We start from the raw sequence: 27,643 nt of genomic DNA, 5'->3' as shown, positions 1-27,643 counted from the left end.
CCATCACATACAGCCCCCAGCTATATCTTCTCCAGCACATCATCAGAGATCTACAGCCTATCCTGGAAAACGATCCCTCACTCTCACAGACCTTGGGAGGCAGGCCAGTTCTTGCTTACAGACAGCCCTCCAACCTGAAGCAAATATTCACCAGCAACTACACACCACATCACAGAAACACTAACCCACGAACCAATCCCTATAACAAACCCCGTTGCCTACTCTGTCCATGTCTACTCTAGCAACATCAGAGGACCCAACCACATCTGCCACACCATCAGGGGCTCATTCACCTGCACATCTACTAATGTGATATATGCCATCATGTGCCAGCAATGCCCCTCTGCCATGTATATTGGCCAAACCGGACAGTCTCTACATAAGAGAATAAAAGGACACAAATCAGACATCAGGAATGGTGACAAACAAAAGCCAGTAGGAGAACACTTCAGTCTCCCTGGACAGTCAACAACAGATTTAAAAGTAGCCATCCTTCAACAAAACAACTTCAAAAACAGACTTCAAAGGGAAACTGCAGAGCTACAAATCATTTGAAAACTAATTTTTCACTCCATGCATCTGAAGTGGGTTTTTACCCACGAAAGCTTATGCCCAAATAAATCTGTTAGTCTTTAACGTACCACCGGACTCCTCGTTGTTTTTGTGGATGCAGACTAACACGGCTACCCCTCTGATACTATTAACCAACAGATCCACAAGGCTTCAGCTTAGTTTACAATTTTTTTGGTACAGCCAATTCAAAAGGAGAGAATGACAAGGAACGCTAAGGATGTTCTCGGCACTTTTTTGACCAATGCTATAAGCAGCCTAGAGACTGGAAGGATTTAAAAAATAACATCTTTAGAAATGATGTGCAATCAATTATGTAAGTAACACAACTCTTCAGGGTTATGTATTGCATAACTCTACTATCTAAGAAGCACACTTGAAAATGCTAAATGATCTCACCTTCTGCCAATGACCCAATTCACCTGAACATTCTCAACCTCACTTCATGCCCAAAGCTTGCAGTTTTAACTACTGTGCCTGTGGTGGTGCTGGGGAGAATTGGGTGCCCACAATTAGAAAACACTGAGATGATTCAATCCTTGTCTGGATTTAACAGTCTACCTGGATTTGTGCTGGAAATGGACCAACCTGATGATCACTTTAGATAAGCTATTACCAGCAGGACAGTGGGGTGGGAGGGGGTATTGTTTCATGGTCTCTGTGTGTATATAATGTCTACTGCAGTTTCCACGGTATGCATCCGATGAAGTGAGCTGTAGCTCACGAAAGCTCATGCTCAAATAAATTGGTTAGTCTCTAAGGTGCCACAAGTACTCCTTTTCTTTCTACTAAAACAGACATTTCAATACAAATCAACACGTTTAGAACAACCAGATAATCTCATGTAGGGTCTAATCCAAAGACCAGTGAAGTAAACTGGGAGTTGTTCCATTGGCTTGAATGGTTTTTGGATTAAGCCCATATTACTCAAAATTCTGGAACAGAGAAAATCCACCCAATCTAATCTCTAGTGCTTGAAAGCATCCATGGCTAGGATAATGTAGAAGGAAAACATGTGCTTCCTGAAGTCATGGTGCCTGGGAAAATAAACAGTATTTTTAAATGGTTTTGTGATTTATAAAGTAGCAGCAAATATTTAATATAAAATACATACACTAAAAATTCAGCTTCTGAATACCTTCTACCACACAACAGTCTTCTGTTAATTTATTGATATATTAGAATTTCTACTGAATAACTGAACAGTAACTTCATTTCTTCAAAGGGTCAGATTATATTAAAATAAAAGCATCATACTAATAGTGTAAAGAAACCATCTTAAGACCTAACCACAAAACCAGTAAATAAAAAGTAAAACAAAAATATATTCTTTTCTGGGGGGGGGGGGGGATTATGATTTGAAGACAATTTCCTAGGTCATAGAATAACAATAAGCATTATAAAAATAATCAGCTTTGAGACTAAATATACACAAACTCTGATACAAGGTTTAGAAGATATATATCACTCCAAGCTTTCATTAGATTTGGCAAATCATTCAAATACTAATGTGTAGAAAAGCTGCAATTTCAGTTATTTAAATATTGCTCACAAAGATTAAACTGTACAATTAAACTTACAAACAACTAAGGGATGGCCTTCAAATCTGGGTAATATGCTTTCTATACAAACACATTTATGTTTGTAAGTATTTGCTGTGACAAGCAACTCACAGGATAAAATAGAGTTACAGCTTAATTAGACAAGTGAAAGTATTTCTCTTGCCATCATTATCAATATTTATAACATTTTATCTTACCTTTTTGCTATTCTCAGGCTGAATAATGAGTAATCTTTGATCAGAAACCAACATCCTGATTAATATTATTATTTGTATTACTATAACACCTATGAATAGACCTGATCAACACCAATTTTAGAATCAAGGGACAGTTTTCTTCACTGCATACAAACAAGAGATGAAGTATTTATCTCATGAGAAACCTAATACCTAAGATTCGTAAAACTTTACATAAAAACGCAGCAGTGACGCAAATTCTTTGCTTTTATTCTGACAGAGAGTCAACAGCACTTTCTACAAACTGAACGCTTGATTTGCCATGGTCAGAAGAGGGATTTGCCATGAGCAGGGCAGACAGTGAGTGCACATTTAGCCTCCCACAGTATAGCTTTCAGTTATGGCTGGGATTCCACAAGAGCCCTGCTGATGTAGGCTGTCCGGGAATGCACCGACAACCCCTTCCAGGTAAACTTTCCACCACAAGTGCCTTAGGGCCCAGACGACAACATATTTCAGAACTAAATCTGGCCCTGAAACCTGAAAAAAATTAAAGCAACGAGATTAGGCAGCAGCTTTTTCTGAATTATTATTTAGCATAATTTCACACTCCGAGTTCCTCACAGGACAGTAGTCAGCAAGTGCAAAGTCAAATCAAACCAGTTGTTTAAGTTGGTTTAAGAGAGGCCTCCAGTGGCCACTGTGAAGTACAACTTTGTGAAACTAGAGAATTGTTGATGCTGTATTTTTAAATCACTGATATTGTACAAAAGTTCCCAACTAGAAACAACATCTCAAAAGGTAGATTAACTAGTCAGCCATTGCAAAGAAAAATTCCTGACATGTTGCTGCTTGTCTCCAAAGCACTAACAGTTTTAATCCACTTTTTCCCAGCCCTCACCAAAAGCTTTAGTTATGTTAAGTAATTCCTAGAGTTTGAGATTTCTTATTTAACAAATCTTACTTAAATGACTTCATTTTAAATAGTGAAATTGAAAATTTAAGTCCTAATGCTACTTTTAATGATTAAGTAGCAATAATTATTAACACAAAGTCCATACCTGTACATTCTGAATTTAAATGGTGTGTCAGAAGGGTATCTGTAGCCCATACAGACAAAAAATAAAATGTCTCATTCTCACTGTAACTTATGTGACTTCTATGACCTTGAATAACTACTAAAGCCCCAAACATTATTTTTTGTGAGAGAAAACGGTTACCTACCTCTCTTAATTGTTGTTCTTTGAGGTGTGTTGTTCATGTCCATTCCAATAGGTGCATGCATGTGCTACAAGCATGATCTCAGAAGGTTTTTCCCCTAGCAGTACCTGTCAGGTCAGCTGTGGAGCCCCCTGGAGTGGCGCCTTCATGGCGGTGTATATAGGTCCCTGTCAACCCGCTGTCTGCTCAGTTCCTTCTTGCCAGAATTCTCCAACAGAGGGGAGATGGGTGGGATTTGGAATGGACATGAGCAACACATCTCAAAGAACAACAGTTTACAAGAGGTAGATAACCATTTTTTCTTCTTTGAGTGATTGCTCACATGCATTCCAATAGGTGACTCACAAGCAGTTTCCCCGGATGAGGGGTTGGAGTTCATCTGGTTGCTGAATGCAGGGCTGCCCAGCCCAAGATTGCATCTGCCCTCGCCTGTTGGGTGATGGCGTAGTGCGACATTAGGGTGTGGATGGAAGACCGCGTTGCTGCCTTGCATATGTCCTGGATAGGGACCTCTGAAAGGAATGTGGCAGACGAAACATGTGCTCTTGTGGAGTGTGCCGTCAACAGCGGGGCTGGAATCTTAGCTAGCTCTTAGCATGTTCTGATGCAGGACACGATCCACAACGAAATGCACTGGGACAAGATGGGAAGCCCCTTCATTCCCTCTGCGATTGCAATAAAGAGCTGTGGTGACTTACAAAACAGCTTTGTGCGCTCAATGTAGAAGGCTAGGGCATGCCTGACGTCCAGGGAATGGAGCATTCACTCTCTGTTACTGGCATGTGGCTTAGGGAAGAACACAGGTAAAAATATGTCCTGGTTCACATAAAACTGGGAGAATCCCTTTGGTAAAAACACAGGGTGAGGGCGTAGCTGCACCATGTCTTTATAAAAGACCATACAGGGGAGCTCCAAAGTCAGCGCTCTGAGCTCGGGAACCCTTCTGGCTGAGGTTGTGGCCACCAGAAATGAGGTTGTGGCCACCTTCCAGGAAAGGTAGGACACAGGACAGGTCACTGTGGGCTCGAAAGGGGGCCTCATGAGCGGGGACAGGACCAGGTTGAGGTCCCACTGGGGAATGGACTGCCGCACTTGGGGATAAAGCCTGTCCAAGCCCTTGAGAAACCGTCCCACCATGGATTCCCAGAGACTGACCTACCCGATGCCCCAGCAGGTGGAAGGCTGAACTGGCAGCCAGGTACACTTTGATATTGCCAACCCCTGCTGCTTCAGGTACAGTATGTAGGCCAAAACAAGGGGAAGTGACGCTTGCTGCGGAGGGCTGCCCAACTGCAAAGACAAGATGGAAAACCGCTTCCACTTTGCCAGGTACATGGCACGAGTGGAGAGTTTCTTACTGCCCCACAGAACTTCCCTAACTGAATCCAAACACTGGAGCTCTAGTGAGTTCAACCATGGAGTTTCCACGCCGTGAGGAGGAGCGACTCCAGGTTGGGGTGCTGAAGATGGCCATGGTCTTGTGTGAGGAGGGTCAGGCACATGGGAAGGGTTACTGGTCTGTCCACTGATAGGTTCAACAGCATGGTGAACCTGTGCTAGCGGGGCCACACTAGTGCTATGAGGATCAAGGAAGCCCTGTCCCAGCGTGCCTTGAGGAGGACTTTGTGTATGAGAGGGAAGGGCAGGAACGCGTACAGCAGGTGACACGTTGCACTGTTACACCAACGTTGGGCTTGTACACACTGGAGCTTACTTTGGTATAACTTATGTCACTCGGGGGTGTGAAAAAGCCACCCCCTGGTGTGGACAGTGCTATGTCGGCGGGAGAAGCTCTCCCACCAGCATAGGTGTCACCGCTTGGGGAGGTAGAGTAATTATTTTGACGGGAGAGCTCTCTCCCATTGGCATAGAGCATCTGCAGTAGCAGAACTACAGTGATGCAGCTACATCGGTACAGCTGTGCCGCTGTTGCAATTCTAGTGTAAACTAGCCCTTAATATGGGTCTCTCCACAGTAGCCAGGTAGAGGGCTACAAAGCCTAGAAGGAGGACATATGAGACCCTGTTTTAAGGGGAAAAAGAAGACTAATTCTTCAGGGACATAAGGGACATGCTATAGGTCTCTAATAGTTTCCAGGTGTTTTCATTTATGTTGCTCTTGTTTTGAACTCATTTGAAAATAAAACCAACCCTGAGGAAAGGGATTTGGACAGAATGGGACCTTTATTCTACTTTTTCTGGCTAATGAGTTTGCCCATTGACTTCCACACACTTACAAATGAAAAGTCATTTTATATTATGCAGGAAGGTCAGATCTAATGAGGTGTTAAGTACCCTTAACTCCCTCTGCCCTCAATGAGCCTTTAACTACTTTGTCAGCGAAGTCAACAGGAGTAGCCTACACATATGGCAAAACTTGGCCGTAAGTTTTCTAACCAATTTTTTAAGTTCAAAGTAAATTACCCTTTAAACACACAGGACCAGATTCTGGACTGCATCTGAGCTGCACTTGGTGCCGGAGGGGATGCAGGGCAAAAGTGCTTTACATTTGATTCAGGAACTGGCTGGCCAAAATATTAGAATATGGTAGTCCCCAGCATTAGAGCATGGTATATCAGAGCATACCTAGTAAATAAATAAATAAAAATACTTAACTCTTCTAGAGCTCAGTAGATCTTAATGTAAACAGTAAGGTATCATCCCTGTTTTAGAAACAGGGAAACTGAGGCACAGAGGTGAAGTGACTTGCCTAATGTTCACTCAGCAGGCCAGTGGCAGAGCCGGGAATAGAACTCAGTGCATGAATCCCAGTCCTATGCTCTATCCACTACTCCACACTGCCATCACATACAGATTTTGGATGAACTATGTTAGTTAGGCGTGTGCTTTTTTACTGAAATAGTTATACTGGTACAGCCCCTAATATGGATGCAGCTTAGCTGATAAACGGTATCTTACACCAATACAGCTTATTCTCCTTCACCTTTATAGTAGCATAATTGCATCCACACAATGGGGCCGGACGGAGCATCACTTTAACAACTGGTATAGTTAAAACAGTACACCTTGTCTATGTAAACAAAGGCTTATACTGTTTACAAAACAGCCCTACAGCAGGCAGGAAATCCTTTCTCCTGAGCCATGTCCCATATTTCAAGGCTGGGATCAGGAGGATCAAGCACTGTTATGGAAACCCTATGCTACCAGAAGGTTCATTTTGCACAAAGGGAAATCTCCACTTATCTGTTTTCCTGCTCGCCGGACGAGGCACTGGCGGACACCACCACCACCCTACCGGCAATGGATACCAGGGGGCACCAGGACCTTCTTAGGAGGGTGGCTCTAAACCTAAACCTCCAGGCGGAGGAGGTCACAGGGGAGTCGACCTGATAGTGGACATCCTTGCCCTGGAGGGTCCATCTAAGGTGGCCTTGTCCCTGATAAGAACTATCCAGAACACCACTAAGGTGCTCTAGCAGACCCGGCCTCAATACCACCCATTGCTAAAGGGGTGGAGAGGAAGTACTTTGTGCCGCAGAAAGGGTTTACTGCTGCTATGCACAGGCAGGCCAGCACAAAGACACTGCAGTATTGTTAATATGGACCACACTTCTCTGAGTTCAGAGTAACAGCCATGTTAGTCTATACTCGCAAAAAGAAAAGGAGTACGTGTGGCACCTTAGAGACTAACCAATTTATTTGAACATAAGCTTTCGTGAGCTACAGCTCACCTCATCGGATGAAGTGAGCTGTAGCTCACGGAAGCTTATGCTCAAATAAATTGGTTAGTCTCTAAGGTGCCACACGTACTCCTTTTCTTTTTACTTCTCTGAGTGTTCAGCTTTAGAGGGCAGTAAAGGTGTGAGATATATAGTTGGAGATAGGTTTACTATATTTGGATACTTGACTGCTATTCGTATGTTAGTAATTATCATACATTGTTTTTCCACCTTGTTTTAATATTTCAAGATCATTTGCTTTGTCACATTTTTTAAAACAGCTTTTATCTTTAAAGAGATTGAAGAATTAATATCAATATTGAATCTCAAGTATATATATCCTCTGAACAGAATTATTATTCTATCAGGTTAATTAATCTATGAGGGGGTCTCAGTCAGATATTTGAGGACACTGTTAATGTCAGTTATGCATCATAAATGAGTGAAATGTATGAGCAAGTCTTTACTCCTACCAATAAGTCCTTATAAACATCTAGAACTGGAAAGATGGACAATTTGCCTAGTGCAGATTGACCAGATTAAAATCTATTACTATTTTGAACCCATTTTATCAACATTAATTTATATCCCTCTATATTTTGAATGCCACATCTTAAAATAATAGGGAATAGAACAGAGCCTTAAATTAAAGGTATACAAAAATGTCAGCATTCAAGCAGCCTTTGAAACGTAAACACTATATTAGCTTACTGCCCTACTTGGTTTAAAATAGCCCAAATCTTTTGACATTCAGGGAATGCAGCAAGACCTACCTTGTTACCCAGGCTGATGTATAGCTAATATTTGTAAGTTAACTGGGGTATTGTAGATTTAATTTTATTCCATGGTTTAGAGAGAGGAGAAGCTACTGTCTGTAATGTTTATCTGATTGCATTTATGGAAATGAAGTAGGTTCTATGTAGCAGCCACAACGCTGCTCCAAAGGACTGGGGGAAGTATGCCTCTCTCTTTTCCTCTTCCTCAAGCATCTACCCAGACCAGCTACTTAAGGATCTACGTATCCTGAAGGATGACCCAACACTCTCACAAATCTTGGGAGACAGGCCAGTCCTTGCCTACAGACAGCCCCCCAACCTGAAGCAAATACTCACCAACAACCACATACCACACAACAGAACCACTAACCCAGGAACCTATCCTTGCAACAAAGCCCATTGCCAACTGTGTCCACATATCTATTCAGGGGACACCATCACAGGGCCTAATCACATCAGCCACACTATCAGAGGCTCGTTCACCTGCACATCCACCAATGTGATATATGCCAGCATGTGCCAGCAATGCCCCTCTGCCATGTACATTGGTCAAACTGGACAGTCTCTATGTAAAAGAATAAATGGACACAAATCAGATGTCAAGAATTATAACATTCATAAACCAGTCGGAGAACACTTCAATCTCTCTGGTCATGCAATTACAGACATGAAAGTTGCGATATTACAACAGAAAAACTTCAAAACCAGACTCCAGTGAGAGGCTGTTGAATTGGAATTCATTTGCAAATTGGATACAATTAACTTAGGCTTGAATAGAGACTGGGAGTGGCTAAGTCATTACGCAAGGTAACCTATTTCCCCTTGTTTTTTCCTACTCCCCGCCCCCCCCCCCAACATTCTTGTTAAACCCTGGATTTGTGCTGGAAATGGCCCACCTTGATTATCATACACATTGTAAGGAGAGTGATCACTTTAGATAAGCTATTACCAGCAGGAGAGTGCGATGGGGGGAGAGAAAACCTTTTGTAGTGGTAAACACCCATTTTTTCATGCTTTGTGTGTATAAAAAGATCTTCTGTACTTTCCACAGTATGCATCCGATGAAGTGAGCTGTAGCTCACGAAAGCTTATGCTCAAATAAATTGGTTAGTCTCTAAGGTGCCACAAGTACTCCCTTTCTTTTTACTTAAGCTGTGCACATGTTGGATCATATTAAAGAAGTTCTGTATTAAAATCACAAATGAGTTTGATTCCCCAGAGTTTAAATTCCAGGGTATTACTAACTAAGAGGTCTCTTGGTTTTTGGAACTGTTTCTCTCCCTCTATGTGTGAAACTTGCAAGCTGCTAATTGCGTTAGTACATTCTAAGACAGAGTCTATTCTCAAAGCAATTCACAGAGAGAGAGACTCAAAGCAATACTCTAACAACAGAAACAGCACCCAGAGACTCCGCATCCTTTTGTTGTATTAACAATTGTGATTAAAATAGAGATAGAGGATGTATGTGGATGGATGCTTGGTGTGGATAATAACTGAATGATCAGGGAGGTGCCAGCCTAAGAATCCAGTGTCCATCGGCTGAAGAAGGCGTCAAGTGGAAATAACCAGAGGACCCCCCGGAGGGCAGACTGGAATCCACCCAACAGCCTCAAGAATGGGAGAACCAAAGAACAAGATAACATCTTGGAGCCGTCAGGAATGTGCTATCTGCTGATTGATTCAGCAACACCATGATGAAGCAATTCCCATAGACTGGCATAGGAAGAAATTCCTATAAAAATAGACTCTAAAAAGTGAGAACTTTGGGGGGTCTGATTCTGCAAACCAACTTCCAGGAGCATCAGATGAGCATCTGACAAGGCCCTGCTCCCTCCTCATGTCCAGGCCACCTGGCCAGTGGCTTGGCATGAGCAACTCTAAGGCTGGTAACTATGATAACAACCTTGCAGAACCTCTGTGTGTGTGTATGTTTGTATGAATGAATGAATGTGAGAATAAATTTGAGATTGAATGGAATGTTATAACTATAACTAACTGCTTACTATGATTCTTTCTGTATTCACAATAAATGTGGTATTTTGCCTTTTTCCCTTTAATAAGATCCTGCTAGTTTTTATTTTATTGGTACAACACACATAGCCTCTATTTAGTGCATCTCATACCCAAAGCATTTTACAAACGTTTATCAAGACAATATTTAGACTAATTTAGTTTCCAATTTTTCTTCAAAGTCCTGGCTGACACTGTTAATTTAATTATAACACACAATATTGGCAGAGCTTTTAAAATGTTTGGCTACCTCCCACCCAGCTCTTGCTCTGACCAGCTTAGAGCTAATAAGTAGCAATTTACGTTGGTTTTCTTTCTATAAACATATTTTTTTAAATACTAGACAACATCACATTATTTAACCTGAATAATGCACAGGGATATACAGCCCTAGCCTTTCACAACCATAAAACATATATATTAAAATACTAATGAGAGATTACTGACATTTGTCTTCTAATACAACTGCAAATAAAATGTTCATGATTTCACTGCAGCTTACCAGAATTAATATTGCCTGAACTCTTAACGAATTCCATAGTGTAAATTCTCCCTTAGATATTTAGTCATATTAAATAAAACAATACTAAAATTATTTTTTAACTTTTAATATTACATATTAAAATAGGGCACCTGGTTCTTTTTAGCTGAACAAAATATACAGGATATTTGCAGGTATTCAAAACAGAATTCACAAATTTAATTTAAAAAATAGAAGAAAACAGTTTCCACAAGAATGGTCACATTTGGATCCTTAGGAAAATGGGAACAATTCTAGGCACTACTGGGTATAGAGCCTGCTACCACAAGCATTCACACTGACTTACAAATAATAAATAACAATATGCATATTTGCATGACCCTAGCACTTAACAGCCTGTTGTGTTAATTTAGATGAAATAAATGGACCCAAAGAGTCAAAGGTGTTAACATAACTCTGTAACTGCCCCACATCAAAGAGTGTTAACAAGGTTTGGAGTTTGGCATAGAGAGACCTCAGGTTGCTTAGTACCATGGCAAACACACCATTAAACATCCTTTTAAACCTTTTATTAAAGATACAGAAAAGAAGGAAAAGCAATTAATGCATTTGAAATGTAAAGCATGAAGTTAGGCTGTCATTTCAACATCTGTTCTTTCCTTTATCTAGAAAGGGTCGGGGGGGAGGGGAACCTTAGATGTTATTAAAGATGCCGTAACTGTCCTTTGTGGGGATAGAGAAGATATTAGTTCACATGGGCTGGAACTGCTACTGTTATTGTTGTTAAACCCCAGTCCCATGTCCTAGAAGACAAAGCAAGATAAACACACACAAAAGGGGTTAGAAAAGAAGAGCAAAGATAGAAAATGCAGCTTCTGCCTCTGGTGTTGACTCTCACTTTCAACTAGGGTGACCAGACAGCCAATGTGAAAAATCGGGACGGGGGGTGGTGGGGGGGGCGGTTATAGGAGCCTATATAAGAAAAAGACCCAAAAATCGGGACTGTCCCTATAAAATCAGGACATCTGGTCACCCTACTTTCAACCACACTGCTGGAAAAACATAGGCACAGCACATGGTCTCATCAGCCACTCGGAGACCTGGCAAACTTGTACCAGCCTCAGGCTGATGGCATTGCTTTTAGCTACCTTTCTGGTCACAGGCTTACAGCAGTGTTTCAAAATATGCAGTCTTAGCTGGCTAAGCCCAACTCAGATTAGACAGAAGGAAAAAGGAGAATAGGAAAGAAAAGAAATAAGGAAGGAAGGAAAAGAACACAGTGGGGAGGGCACAAGTCTCATCTCCCAGGTGGTGTTCAGTTGGTGTTCAAGCTGGTGGAGGCAGAGGTGGATTAAGGTTTACTGGGTCCTAGGCACAAAGAATATTTGGGCCCCCTACACTCTGGAAATCCGTGAAGATTACTCTCATTGTCCCAAAAATCTAAAAATGTAACAAGCAATTGTACTTTTCCTTGTAGGAAAAGATTTTAGAGTGGAGATGAGAAGTTCAAATTTCTTTATTATTTCTAAATTTACACACAAGTATACACTCTATGTAATATATTTGCCAGAAGGGGCACAGTGTTTTACTCAAGTTTCACTATATTTAATTTCCAATCATATTAAAGCTTTAGCCTTTCTCAAAACACCATAAACACATTTGAAATTTTCTAACTTCAACTGAATGTTTTGAATTCTCATCCCCTCTGAAGTTTTAACTTCAGCGTTCAGTGCCTCATATTTAATTCTAGCTTCCCTCAGAATATACAGAAGTACCAATCTCTTTGCCAGCTACTTTCTGGCAAGTGGCCAGGTGCCACGAGTGCGGGAGTGAGGTTACAGATATTGAGAACCTTCTTTAAGTGCCTCTTCCACCCCATCCAAGCAGAATCTGTTTTCAAAAACACCTCCAATATGTTTGTTTATCCATGACCCTTCTGCTGGCAACTCTATGAAGGTGAAAAGGAAGCAGCACAACAAAGAAAAGTCACAAGTACTGTAGAGCAAGGGACACTTGAAGAACAAAGCTAAGCTACTGCTGCACTTCACACATGGTATTTCAACTTCCAGTCAAGCTGTTCAGTACCTTATTTTTTTAAAGTCCCATCTGAAAGACTCTTATACCGTAAGCTATTATATTTACAAAAATAGCTACCTTAGAAGATGAAAGGCGCATACAACCATGCCAGAATTTGAACCTGTGGTTCCAGGGAATCTGAATTTCAAATCAAATGCCAGACCAGTAAACGTTCACCTCTAATGATGTGAAAAAACAAAAAATGCTAAAGTGCTGCTCTCTTTTAAAAAATAAAAAATAAAATAAAATAAAAAATCAAAACCACTTTTTTCGAGAAAACAGGCTTAACAAATCAGCCAGGTCATAAATGTCTTTACCCACCTATAAATAGATAAAACGGTCACCATGGAGCGGCAAAGAAAAAAAATCACACACAAAAAAATAATTTCCCACTAAATTCCATGGGCCTATGGATGCCAGAAGAGGATAGAGAGAGCCAGACACATGCGGAGAAAAGTGATTTTCAAGCACTCTGTTTACCTGCCTTAAACCTATATTGTTAAAACCCTGGAATGCTGTAAAGAAATTATAAACATCATTCAAAAGAACATGCTGGTAGACCACTATTGGTTAGTGGTCTAAACGGTTATCCTCCCTCTAGTGATAATGAGGCACATAGTGTTCTGCAAATGTTTCCTTTGTATTTACTGTGCATATAATAATTTACAAACAAATATAAATCTTCAATTATATATACATATGTATATGTATATAGTGCTGTCCCCCATTACCCTCAGTATTAAATTATTGTAGATACTCATGGGTACATCAACCAAAATAATGTTTTATGTATTAAGTAGCATTATATTTCTACCTTGCAAACAGCCTCTGTATCCCAAGGTAAAATGGTCTTCAGATCAATTACTTCGCAGGACACACCTAGCTTTTCCTGAGCCATGGTTGCCACCTCTCGAATAACATGCACCTGAAAAAGCAAGATGATGCAATTGCTGAACTATCTGAAAAATTAAAGGGATACTTAACAATAGCTATTGCCAACAGGAGAGTGGGTCTGTGGGGGGGGGGGGGAGAGGAGAAAACCTGGATTTGTGCTGGAAATGGCCCAACTTGATTATTATACACATTGTAAGGAGAGTGATCACTTTAGATAAGCTATTACCAGCAGGAGAGAGGGGTGGGGGGAGAGAAAACCTTTTGTAGTGGTAAACACCCATTTTTTCATGCTTTGTGTGTATAAAAAGATCTTCTATACTTTCCACAGTATGCATCCGATGAAGTGAGCTGTAGCTCACGAAAGCTTATGCTCAGATAAATTGGTTAGCCTCTAAGGTGCCACAAGTACTCCTTTTCTTTTTGCGAATACAGACTAACAGGGCTGTTACTCTGAAACCATTCATTATTTAGTCACGCAGTCCATTTAGCAGTATATTCTTAAGAGCTTCTTAATATACATATGAAACAGCCTGCACTTCCTGACATCCTTTTTACAAAGAGTGTTTCATTGATTTGTACGATCACCCAGACAAACAATGGGTCAACTCTATAATGGTAAAACATAACATTGAATGCAAATATTATAAATCAACTTCTAGCTTTTCGTCTACAAACCCTTTAATGTGTGTACAGCCTTTCACAAAACAAGCATTATAGTAGCTAGCAAATATTCTGACTCTAGAAGTAACCATCATAGTAGCTGACTGGGAATTCATTTTTCGCGTCCTATAAATTATTTCCCACATAAAGTGTTTGTTTGTGGGGTAGAAAAATAGAGAAAACTTGTTTTCAAATTTAAATTTCTACAAATTCAGACCAGAAGGTTCCTAAAAACTCTGATTTGTGCAATGCACTTCCTCTACTAAATAGTCAGCTAGCACATTAAAAGGATAAATGAAAGTCAGATGTTGACTGTCACCTTTCTAGATCAAATTTGATTTTTCCTACATCTTTAAGGACTAAGATGGCATTAAAAATGACCCAGCAAGTTTGGTTATTCTCTTATCAGCTCTACGTATCCTAACAATCATGAAAAAAACCTGCATGCTATGTAACATGAGACCACACACAATCTAGACTGAATGTAGAAACAGCAATCATATTCAAATTAACGTAGATGGAGTGGAGGATGATATTAAAGAAAAATGTTTGACCAGTGAGGAAGATCTAGAGATTAGTTTCAAGATGGACTAACTGGCCAAAACTCCATTGAATCAATGTAGAATACAGAAAAAATGAGTCCATGTGTAGAGCTCCAAATACATGCATAAGAAAATGGACTACATATTTCTATATACTTCTCAAAGAAGTTACTGAGGTTGCTTGAGACCTGGCAGATTTGGCTGTGACTCCTTCCAGCAGGTTTACATTCGCTAATTCATAGCATAGTCTAATGCAGCCTGTAATCCAATTAGAAAGTCTGAGTTGAAATCTGTTGATCTTTCATCCGTTCTGCATAAACTATAAACAATCTAGGCCCTAAATGATCCAGTTTGGTCTAGGTAGCATGGCAGCACTCTGTGCATGCAAAGTGTGTAGCTTAGCTTCCCTTTTACCAGAGTATGACTTGGAGAGGAAAACAGTGAGGTGAATCACTAATTTGAGATGGAAAATCAGAAACTATTTTTAGTAGAAATTTGGGCAGAAACTGTCCTATAAGGCAATCCTGCCATAAGGGCCTGAATATCGCCCACCTTTCTAGCAAATATTACTACCACCAAAAACCTTGTTCTGACGAACCGGTGAAAAACAGCCCATAGCTACAGGCTGAAAAATTGGTTCCATCAATCCAATTAGTACAATGCTTTGATCCAAAAGTAGTCTGATTAGGGGATAAACCCTGATAACGCTCTTCAGGAATTTAGCTAATGTGGAATAAGCGAAAACTGAGTACCTTTGAATCAGAGGGCGATTAGCTAATATGGCTGTTAAATGGAGAGTGAAGAAGAGATTAATTAGGTCTGAGAATGAAAACCAGCTCAGCCAGGCTGATACCAGCATTATCATTTTAGCCAAGATCTATCTGAGTTTTCTGATTACTCTTGGGATTAGAGGAACTGGAGAATAAACTGAGGACCAGTGAATCAGAAGTGCATATGCTACAGAACCTTGGTCTTCACATCCTCTGGAGCAGAACTCGCAACATTTTCTTTTGTTCATTGTTGCAAACAGATCTATGCAGGACTGACCCCAATCAGCAAATATTTCTTGGATGGTGGCATCCTTTACTGGCCATTAGTGATCATTTGCCTCAGCAGGCACTTTTACAATCAGCCAGCACATTTTGTAGACCTGGTCGGCGGAAAGCTGCTAGATTTATGTTTTATACAACAGTTTCATGATGCAGTTCTTGACAAAGAGGAGTGAATCTCGCTTCTTGTCAGTTTCTGAAAAACAGTGATTTACTGTTATCCATCAAGACCGAAACAGATGATCCTTCGAGCACTGGAAGGAATGCTACGCAAACATGACAAAATTGCTTGCAACTCCAGAATGTTTACGTGCAATTAAGACCAGATGCACTTGATGAGAAAAGAGACCTTCAATTTGTAAGTAGTCCAGGTGAGTCCTCCATCCCAGATTGGGAGGTATCTGTTTCTAGACCTTGGATGATAACAGTGGAGAGAAGGGCACCCCCTTGCAAAATATCTCAGGATCCTTCCACCAATTTAAAGATGAAAGTGCAGGTTTCTTCTTTGGTTATGTCTGATGTGATGATATACTGACTTCAAAACCATTGCACGCAGTGAAGGTGAAATCTGGCATGCTGAATTACAGAGATGCAGAAAGCCATGTGGCCTAGAAACCTGAGGCAAGTTCTCACTGATGTTTGAGAATGTGCCTTCAGTTGATTGACTAAATCTAATATGTTGCTGAATCTTTCCTAAGGCAGGTAACCCTTGTTGTTGAGTCCAAAACTGCTCCTATGAAGTTTTATTCTTTTAACAGGGACAAGAATCCATTTTTCCTCACTGATTTGGAATCCTAGTAATGCACAGAGCTGGAGAGTCTGCTGATATCCCTCAGCTGAGCCAGTCATCAAGGTACAGATAACTAACTCTTCCCTTTCTCAGTGTAGCCTATACAGATGATGCTGGCTTGTGTTTATACAGAAATGTGTTCAAATGTAAGCAGGCCTGTCAAGGTTCCTTCCCCACTCTGAACTCTAGGGTACAGATGTGGGGACCTGCATGAAAGACCCCCTAAGCTTATTCTTACCAGATTAGGTTAAAAACTTCCCCAAGGTACAAACTTTGCCTTGTCCTTGAACCCTATGCTGCCACCACCAAGCGTGTTAAACAAAGAACAGGAAAAGAGCCCACTTGGAGACGTCTTCCCCCAAAATATCCCCCCAAGCCCTACACCCCCTTTCCTGGAGAAGGCTTGATAAAAATCCTCACCAATTTGTACACGTGAACATAGACCCAAACCTTTGGATCTTAAGAACAATGAAAAAGCAATCAGGTTCTTAAAAGAAGAATTTTAATTAAAGAAAAAGTAAAAGAATCAACTCTGTAAAATCAGGGTGGTAAATACCTTAAAGGGTAATCAGATTCAAAACATAGAGAATCCCTCTAGGCAAAACCTTAAGTTACAAAAAGACACAAAAACAGGAATATACATTCCATTCAGCACAGCGTATTTTACCAGCCATTAAACAAAAGGAAATCTAATGCATTTCTAGCTAGATTACTTCCTAATTTAACAGAGTTTCTGAGACTGCATTCCTGATCTGTTCCCGGCAAAAGCATCACACAGACAGACAGACCCTTTGTTTCCCCCCCGCCCTCCAGCTTTGAAAGTATCTTGTCTCCTCATTGGTCATTTTGGTTAGGCGCCAGCAAGGTTATCTTAGCTTCTTAACCCTTCATAGGTGAAAGGGTTTTGCCTCTGGCCGGGAGGGATTTCATAGCACAGTATACAGAAAGGTGGTTACCCTTCCCTTTATTTTTATGACAAGGCCCAAAACTCTCTTTCCTAAAAACAGGCTTGACAATAGTCAAGTGAGGCCCAGTAAAATATAAGTAAAGTGAAGTGAAAAACTCAGCAGCAAGTTAGAAATAAGTTAGGCCATAACCCTAGGGAGTGTTGTAAACATATTATGGTCCTAACTGGTTTTACAAGTGTTTTAGATAAAATGTTAACATTTTGGAAAACACTACCTTTATTGGTAGTTACTGGTATGGTATTTACGCAGATATTAATTAAGAGGATTCTTAATGTTAAGTAGCCAATGGAAAGCAAAAAATATTTTATGAGAGCAGAAATGTAGATATGGTGAAAGGTAGATTTAATGATAATAAAGGGCATTATTAAAATTGATTATAAAAAAGGGTAGCATGCTAATTTTACCTTTGGAGAAAGGCTATAATCCTTTCTCCTCATTTAGGGACTGAATACCCGTAAATGCATCATTTCACCTGATAATGTGAATATCAATGCATTACCAGCACCTTTTTCTTTGGTATCAGAAAATAGTGGGAGTAAAACCTCCTCCCTCTGAATTCTGTTGGAATTTCTACTGTACTGAGAGCCAGAAGTGACTCAACTTCCAGCCTGTGTAGCATGCTCTTGTGAGAGGGGGCTGGGAAAAGGAATGAGGAATGATATGCAGAATAGGAAGTGTGTGGAATTGAATGGAGTATTCTAGTTCTATTATCTCCATAACCCAACAATCTGTCATTATAGTACTCCAAACCCCACAAAAATGAAAATGGTGATTGCCAAAAAGTTGGTTGGGGGATTACAAAACAATCCACTAGAAGTTGCACACAGTTCCCAATTGACAAGTCAAATTTGCTGCCTCAAAGACAAAGCTGGATGTGCAGAGGATGCTGATCCTTTTGCCTTTGACGCTTTCTTGAAGGCTCAGAATGTCTGTGTTCAGCGTAGTAAGACTGCCTATTAAAAGACTGGGGCCTAGTTGGTTTCCTGTTTAAAGCAGGAGTATACAACTCCAAACATCTCAAGGTGACACAGGTGTCCTTTAAAGGATGTAAGAGTGCATCAGTCTTGAAAATGAATAAATTACATCCCTCAAAAGGAAAGTCTTCTATAGCAACCTCTACTTCCTTAGGAATGCCAGAAGCTTCGAGCCAGGACAATCTTCTCATGGTAATCAGGTTGCCATAGAGACCTGGCCACAATATCTGATGCATCAAGAACTGTGGGACGTACTATTAGCTGCCTTCTAAAATTAAAGACTTATTCTTCCCTGTGGTTCTGCAGGATTTTATCAGCAAATTTGGAGATGTAGTCATAGTCCAAATGGTCATATTTCTCCAACACCACCTGGAATACTACGATTCTCATCTGCAGGCTTGCATATGAGCAATTTTTAGGGCTCCTTGTCACATAGGGCTGATCTGGGAGGACCTTGATGCTTTGTTCTTTTGTGGACCAATAACATCATGAGGGATACTGGAGCCAGACTGTAAATAAATTTGCTGAAACCCTGTAGATGGTACTTAGTGTCAATATCTACATGTTTGCAAGTTGGACTTGGAGCAATAGATGCTGCTGTCTGCCAGAGAAATTTTGCAAGGTCCAGGAGATCTTTATTAATGGGCACTGCTAAAATTACCTTACATGGTGGTATGCAAGATGTCCATGAGCTTGTGAGACATCTCCTGCACACCTTCTACCATGATCTCTAGCATGCCTGACCTCCTTGCAGATTGACAGCCCCATGGAGCCCAGCAGGGCCAAGGGTACTGATAAGCATAAGGAGAAGGGGGCCATGGTGGAGTATACCTAGGTAGGGATCCTGTGAAGTATAGAACTAGAGTAAAGGTAATGACCCTAAATTCCCACAGGACTATGGGTCTATGGATAAAGATCCCAGGGAATGAGAGGGAAATGGCTCCACTGTTTTCAGAAGCTGAGAAAAAGGAGTATTCCTCCTTGAGTGGTGCAGCTGATATGGCAGGGGTGTGAGGCAAACCCTCAATCTAACCTCTGGACAGTACCACAGGTGTACTTGTTACCAAGGTATGTGAAGCAGTCTGTATTGAAGGGGGTACCTTAGTGACCAAAAGCAATGGCAAGACCAGTACCAACGAGACAGATATGTCTCTGGGTGCTGTACAAGTCCTTGGTACTGAAAATTCTGGTTGAAAGGCTTTAGTATCAGGGTAGTTGGTACAATGCACTTCAGTGCCACATGGCAATTTTTTTACACTCAGACTTGGTGACTGAAGCCTGAGTGATTTGCAGAAGGACCCAATCTGGGCCTTGCAGCACCCTTCCCCAAGGCTAAATGTGGAGATTTTGGCTGACTTTGCAAAAGTCTTACATTCAATTTGACAGCATTTCTGTGTCTGTCTGCCTGTAACACCATAACTTTTTCATGCCACATTCAATTAGTTCCAAAATTTCAGGAATTTTCTAGGTATCAATGGCCAGAACCCTATTATTTTTTGGGAAAAACAAAAAATGGAAGGGAATGGGCGACATGTGGAGCCCGTCATCTGGTTTAGTAGAGCAACAGCATCAAGCACAGCTGCAACTGCCTACAGATCAAATAACTGGTTGACTGCACCCATTAACACCTTCCAGCATAAAGATATCCCTGCTCATCCTCCCAGAGTTTAACATGTTTACATCCTGAATGAACTTATCTCCCAGACAAAAAAATAAGAGGAAATGGGGACATGCACATAGTCCTGCACGCAGGGAGAATGGGGGGGCACTGGTAAGGGTGAGGGGGATGCAGAGTCCCTAGCATGAGAGGGAAGGGGGATAAGAGGTGCACACAGAGCCTCTGGCAGGGTGAGAATAGAGGATGCTGCTATAGGGAGGGGGGCTGGGTGCACACAGAACACAAGGTAGGAGGGAAATTTGGGAAAAGGGAATGAAGGCCAGCAGACAAGGTAGGAATGGGAGGCATACAGAGCCACTGGTGTGAAGAGATGGGGGGGAGTGTTTTGTAGGAAATCCTTGATATACAGGGAACGGGAAGGTGGAAGACAGGGAACTTATGGGGTGGGGTGGGGTGGGGTGGAAGAACACAAGAAGCCCCTGGTGTGTTTAGTAACCTTGGTCTACAGAAGCTACAAAGTGAGAGACTTGCTAGTATGCTTTTCTGAGCTGAAGACCCATGAAAGATCTAGACCTAGATTTCCTTTTAGAGTGAGAACACTCTTTCTCCCTATGCTGGGGTGTGTACCCCACACAGGCCCTGAATGGGCTAATGTGGGCCTGAGAGGCCAATTAACATAGCAGGCTACATCTGGAGGAGGAACAAGGATTAAGTGATCATAGAGCGCAGCTGAGCAGAAGCAGGCTGTTTAGTAGAAAGAGAGCACATTTGTAGCAGAAAGGGACCGCAGGGGGAGCATCTGCAATCACTGTCTGGGAACAGAGAGGAGTGAGGAGGAAACCCAAGGGAAGAGAAAGCCCTGGGATCCTAGCCAGGGTCGGAGAAAGCTGGGAAGAAAAGCTATGCTGCAGGTGAAGGGAACACCCCTTAGCACCGGGCCCTGAGAGAAGGGCAGGACTGGGTGAGGACTGGGAGTTAAGCCTTGGAAAAAAAGAGGGGAAGGCTCAGAAATATTTGGCTATGGAAGAAGGCTCAGACTAAAAGGGAAAGGAATAATAAAGGGGCTTGCAGGAAGGGGTTGTACCCTGAGACTATCCATGAAGGAGAGGGCAGCCTGGGAGAAGACTACTCCTAAAGCAGGTCTCAGAAGAGAGGCTCCAGAAAAGAAGTCCTGAGGGTCAGTGGTTCAGGAGGAACCAGCCCTGGGAGGCAGCCCTGTGTGACAGAGTGAGGATGAACTCTGCAGATCCCAGAAGTGGGGAAAAGAAGTTCGGAGGATTGATTCTGGGAAGGACAGAGTTTTTTGTTCCTTTGAGTTGGGACATCATTACCCCGAAGGGGACAGAACATTATGTAACTTGACCAGAGGGCCAAGCCATGGAAGACCACAAGAGAGGCTGACAGCCAGCAGGAGGTGCTGAATACAAGGACCCCTTGCAGCCTAGCATCCTGTCACAGTGGGGTGCTATGGGTGGTGAGTACACTACCTTCTACCCCCCTAGCTGTGAGAGCCATTACCAGCTGAGGAGGAATATTATTTAGTGATGCTGTCATAACCATAAGGGTAGCCTAAATTCCTCCTTACCTGTAAGGGGTTAAGAAGCTCAAGTAACCTGGTTGGCACCTGACCAAAGGAACCAATGGGGACAAAAGATACTTTCAAATCTGGGGGGGGTGGGGGCTGAGAGAAGAAGAGGTTTTGTTTTGGGTTCTTCGTTTGTGGGGCCATTCGCTCTTGGGACTAAATGGGATTGGACATCAATCCATGTTCTCCAAATCTTTCTGAACAAGTCTCTCATATTTCAAACTTGTAAATAACAGCCAGGCAAGGCGTATTAGTTTACCTTTGTTTTCTCAACTTGTGAATTTTCCCTTTGCTAGGAGGAGGTTTATCCCTGTTTTTTTGTAACTTTGAAACTAAAACTAGAGGGGGTTCCTCTGTGCTCTTTAAATTTTCTGCTACTCTGTAAGGTTAACTACCAGCCTAAGTTTACAGAGGTGATTCTTTTACCTTTTTCTCTTTAAATAAATCCTTCTTTTTAAGAACCTAACTGATTTCTCTATTGTCCTAAGACCCAGGGACTTGGGTCTATGATCACTTTATAACCAATTGGTTAGAACAGTATTCTCAAGCTTTCCCCAGGAAAGGGGGTGTAGGCTTGGGGAAATATTTTGGGGGAATAGGACTCGAAGTGGTCCTTTCCCTGATTATTTGTTAAATCACTTAGTGGTGGCAACGATCCCAAGGCAAGAAAGGAATCTGTGCCTTGGGGAAGTTTTAACCTAAGCTGGTAAGAATAAGCTTAGGGGGTCTTTCATGCGGGTCCCCACATCTGTACCCCAGAGTTCAGAGTGGGGAAGGAACCCTGACAGATGTCCACACCAGAGGAGAGGAGCGTAGAGGTGGCAGGAGCATTTTTGATAACCGTTCTGGGTTTTCAGCCTTAGTCACTTCAGTATTTGAGGAGATACACACTGATCTTTCCAGTAAGATGTTTTCAGGTGTGCTCCCTCACTTTTTGCATTCTCTGAGAATGATCTGCAAAGTGAACACCTGTCAACAATGTGCTTTCTCCCAAACCCAGTAGGCAAGTAGTGTATTCATTTTTGAGAAGCATTATTGCATCCAAAAAGGGTAATTTTTAAACCCTAGAGACTTCTGCTCTGTCACAGCACGCAGAACCTGGGCAGTCTCTCAGGGAAAAAGATTTCCAAACCGAAGAAATGAACGGAAAAAAATCGTATCACTGATTGCTAAACTAATTACCTAGAGCTTCTTACAAATAATGAGATGACCACACAGTAAGAATTCAGATGCTGCCAAGTTCTGACGGAAAACCCCAGGCAGTGAGAAGGAACTGAGGAGCAACTGGCCACCTTTTGTCCCCTTGGCTAAAGGCAGGGAGACACTCAGGGAGAAGGTGCAACCTCCAATGGATACTTCTGGTCAAAAGAATCCAAACTTAAGTGCGCAAGGCACATGAGCATCAAGAGTGGAATATACATAGACAAGCACCTGATGAAGATGAAGGCTCTACTATCTAGGAAGAGAACTCCATAACATCATCCTGTACGTGGATAGGAAACAACAAAAGAGGTAGTATTCTATTGTATGGGCCAGTCTAAAAGAGCAGCAGGTGTGAGTGAATATCAGATACTATTTTCAGGTTTAATGTTGTTCAGGTATACAGTGCAGGAAAGATGTGCTGTACAAATACCAGAGAGAATACTAGTTGTTTCTGGGCCTCGCTGTTCCCATCTAGAAGCTAGTCAGATGCCCTATGTTGCTGCTACTGCTCTCTCCAGTTACCCCTTCAGACTGCTTCTGTGGGTGCTGCCTTCTAGAAGTCTCTAGCTGCCACAGACGCTTCAGTTGCTGCTGCTTCTTCAGGTAGCTGCTTCTCTTCTCCTTGCTGATTGATCTTCTCTGCTTGATTCCACACACTCACTCACACATCAGTCTGCTGGTTGTCAGACTTATATTCAGTCCCTAGTCTCCTATGATTTGTTGCTTTTCCAAAACTAGAAATTAGCATAGAACCTCCCTGTCTAATTATACCAGCTCAGCCAATCAGCTTGAATTTATTAGCCTAAACCCTCATATCGTCTAAATCTCCTTCTAGGTATTAGCATAAATCTTCATCCTAATTCCACCCTTCAGGCATTTTTTGAGAGGAAGGTGAGTCATGCCTGTTGAACTCTATTTCACCCCTATCTCTTATCTGCTATTGGTCAACTTAGTCTGTGTCCTCCATTTTGATGTTTTCTAACAGAGAATCATCATTGGCACCATTTTGGATTTTTAACTATCATTAATTATTACTTATCTAAAAGCTTAATTCTAAAAGTAACTACTGTTTTATTTAAGTTAAAGCATTATGATACCGTCACCCCCATTATGATGTAAATTTGGAGAGGCGATTTTCACGATATTTTTCAACCCCTCTGTTTTCCTCTGCATATCTCTGTCCTAGGTGCGGCAAGCTTTTTTTTCCTCTCTTTTTTCAGAGCAGCTAAAAGCAAAATCTCCTGTTTCACATCGGATGTTGTAAAGATTAGTGAATGCTTGCAAAGCACTTTTATAGTGCTCTACATGTTCAAAGTGCTAAGTATTATTAATCATTATTCAGATCAAAAGAACCTCCAGTTTATATTTGGACTAGATTTTGCAAGGCCCAAGACACTTGTTTCTCTAAAGAGATGAAACTCTGAAAGTAGTATAGTCCTGATACACTGTCGGCAGCCAGACTGTTCTCTACAATATTACATGTTAGGTAAACCTGGAATATTTCTCTCTCTAATCCTCAGAGTCAGCTGTTAGGATATAGATATTCAGGCCTGTCTGCAAAGGCCTGTCCTTTAAGAATTTAGGGGTATTCTTATCACTTGGCTAGTTCTAGAGGTATAAAAGAAAGAATCAAAATCACTGTCTGCTGGTGTAAGGGCCTTCTCTTACTGTGACAGCCTGAGGCCCTGTTCTTAGGCTAAGGCCTTTGGCTAAGCAGCAGAGGCAGTCATAAGCTAGGAAGCGAACAGTCACATCCTCACATTGCAAACTAGTCACATTGAAATAAGGTGCTATTGGGCTGTCAGGCACTATCAGGACAGGATTGTATTCCTATCACCTCCAGAGAAAGGGAAGTGCCTAGAAAATGTAAAAGGAAACTTAGTTTGATAGCATCCTGTCTGGCAAGAACTCACTTATCAATAGCTGGGATGTGAAATCCTCACTTCTGTATTATTTTGACATTATAGTTCCCACTTTGCTATTGTTTGTCTGTATAATCTCTGTCTGGTTCTGTGATTGTTTCTGTCTGCTGTATAATTCATTTTGCTGGGTGTAAACTAATTAAGGTGGTGGGATATAATTGGTTAGCTAATCATGTTACAATATGTTAGGATTGGTTAGTTAAATGTCAGTAGAATGATTGGTTAAGGTATAGCTAAGAATATTACTATATAAATTAGGGGCAAACAGGAAGTAAGTTGGGATTCGAAAATAAGGAAAAAGGAACTTGTATTTAAGCTTGCTGGAAGTTCACCCCAATAAACATCGAATTGTTTGCACCTTCGGACTTTGGGTATTGTTGCTCTTTGTTCATGCGAGAAGGACCAGGGAAGTGGGAGAGTGAAGGAATAAGCTCTCTAACATCAGCTTTCAGAGTATTGCTGTAGATAACCTTTAAACTACTTTTATTTCTGATTTCACTGTATTGGAAATATTACTAACACATTCTGCTTCAGATTTAATCTGAGTTGACCTGAGTTTTGACAGTTTTATCTGGGAGAAATTTTCACACAGATTCTCAGAAGGGAATATATTTCCCTCTCTCCAGGGAAAAACAGAGCACTCTTCTGCTGGAGAGACAGGTGAACATGGTCAAAAGCATTAAGACAGTGTCACACAAGAGCCAATAGGTATTATAGTGGGTGCCAAGAAGATCAAGTGGCCTGAAAATACAAAAACACTGTTCTACAGAGCTATGGAGATTATAGATGTAATGAGGCAGTGGCCTCCCTCTAAGCATGAGTCTGTGGGACCACTACACTCTGGTGGGCAGAGCCGCGCTAGCCCCATCCCCCAAGCCAGAAGCAGAGGAGTATGACAGGAAGTAGACAAGGCAGGCCCTGCAGCTCAGTTTGCTAGAGCTAGGGAAGGAGACAGACATCTCCAGCCCAATGGAGAACTCCAGAACTGAACCTGTGCTGTGCAGCACTCTGCCCCGGAGGAGACGGATCCTGGAGAGGAGTTGCTGGGACTGCTGTCCACAATGTACCCGGAGGAGACAGAGGACCCTTGGACTACGGAGTCCCCTGCCCTGCCCAGATTGTGGTAGGAAGTAGCCCAGGGAAACCAGACTTTAGTCCGGTTTTGTTGCTGGCGCACAAGTCAGCGTGTTTCAGTGGGATCCCGACTAACCCAGTGGTGGAACCATTCGCCACTATTAGGCCCCAGGACTGGGGCCAGGTGGAGCCAGGTGGGCCCGGGTCCCCCTACCTTCTGCTACCAACCCCACTCCTGAGGTGGTGGCCTATTCACCCCTTGGCCAGTAGGCCTGTGCTTTGCTTGTGGCAGGCCCCAGACTGGAGACTGCGGGCTGCCTTAGCCAGGAGGCTTAGGCAAAAGCCTGCTTCCTGCTCTCCCAACCCGGAAGGCCAGGGCCACTGTGATTGCCCCTGCTCAAGCCCTAAGGCTTTGGCTAGGGACTGCTTACCGCTCTGCCTGCCAGAAGGCCAGAGCCAGACTGTTAATCAACTGTTTGTTGCCTGACACAGAGTGGCATCCTTTTGAGCTTAAGCCCAAGGGACCACTACAGGGGACGGCAACCTTCGCATGTGGCCCATCAGGGTAATCCACTGGTGGGCCGTGAGACATTTTGTTTACTGCCCGCCGCTTCCCACAGCTCCATTGGCCAGGAACAGCACACTGTGGCCACTGGGAGCTGCGGGGAGGCATGCCTGTACACGGTCAACGTAAACAAAATGTCTCGCGGCCCGCTAGCGGATTACCCTGATGGGCTGCATTCCCAAGGTTGCCGACCCCTGGACCACTACAATAGAATCCCCAGCGAAAAGCAAATTGACCTAATACTATTCTTTAGTAATAGAAACTATGCCACTCTCTCCTAGAAGCTTTCCAACTAAGTGACATAAAGAGCATGAAAATAGTGGCTGCCCATACACAGGTCTTCTTCAAGTGAGAGCATAAAAGAAGATATTGATCAGAATGCAAATTTTATATTCCAAGTCATAAATATCCTCTATAAAGAGCTCAGGGATAAACATTAAAAGACATTAAAAACTATTGCCCCAAATGACAACATCAAACTGAGAAACTATAGACCCTGAAATTCATGCTTTATACTTTTGTTTTGGAGGGTATTATTTTATATCCTTCCAACTTTTAGAAGATTTTTCCACATCTTGAATTTTTACGAAGTTCACAGAGTAACAGAGGCTTTGAATGTTGCATGCAGTCTTGGCAATTAACCACTAGAATCTTACAGCTGTAGATTTCTTCGTAGTGAACGTTTGAGATAATCTGTAAAAACTATAAGAGCTATGCTAATAACATCTAAAAGGTGGCCCAAGAATGCTCAAAGAGGGTCACTAAGCAATGAACCAAGTATACCAGCCAGGATAGAGCATATTTTGTTTTAGCACTCAAACATCTACAATTTTATTTCAGTGTGCTACTTTAAACTGCTCGTTTCATTTTCATGCTCATAGTCAAATGCCATTACTACATTCCTACAGCATGCAACAGGCCCCATGGCATATCTTAAACAAGAGTTACTGACCTGAGTCCCCCAGGCAACCAGTGTAACATCACTTCCCTCCTGCAGTACCTCAGCTTGAGACAGTGGGATGTAGTATGGTTCCACAGGAACTTGTTCCACTGAATAAATAAAAGTTTACAAAGGAAGCAACAAAGATTAGATTCTCTTACCATGCAGTATTTGACCAAGAAAATGTACTATTCTGAAAATCAAAACAGATAATCTTTAATGTATTTATTAACACTGTACTGGAAACAATAAGCCCAAATTCATGTGAAGTAGTAATATCACAAATCCCAAACTGTGTCAGAGTACAA

At 41.9% G+C, this 27,643-nt stretch overlaps 1 protein-coding gene across 3 annotated transcripts in view; it reads right to left on the bottom strand.

Moving 5' to 3' along the window:
* BCKDHB (branched chain keto acid dehydrogenase E1 subunit beta) overlaps window positions 1-27,643 on the bottom strand; it is a 297,162-nt gene that overhangs the window by 175,651 nt on the left and 93,868 nt on the right. For 2 of the 3 annotated variants that reach the window (XM_077812742.1, XM_077812744.1), the window contains 2 exons: window positions 27,348-27,445; window positions 13,366-13,476 (listed from right to left, as the gene is read on the bottom strand). In XM_077812742.1, coding sequence (XP_077668868.1) covers window positions 13,366-13,476; window positions 27,348-27,445 — 209 coding nt within the window. Of the gene's footprint in view, window positions 1-2,622; window positions 2,849-13,365; window positions 13,477-27,347; window positions 27,446-27,643 lie in introns of those variants that run through there. The other variant, XM_077812743.1, reaches the window with a different exon arrangement.

The sequence above is a fragment of the Eretmochelys imbricata genome, chromosome 3 (genome assembly GCF_965152235.1).
Source record: "Eretmochelys imbricata isolate rEreImb1 chromosome 3, rEreImb1.hap1, whole genome shotgun sequence".
NCBI lineage: Eukaryota > Metazoa > Chordata > Testudines > Cheloniidae > Eretmochelys > Eretmochelys imbricata.
Note: the sequence above shows the minus strand (reverse complement) of the source record. Positions and strands in the feature narration are given on the sequence as shown.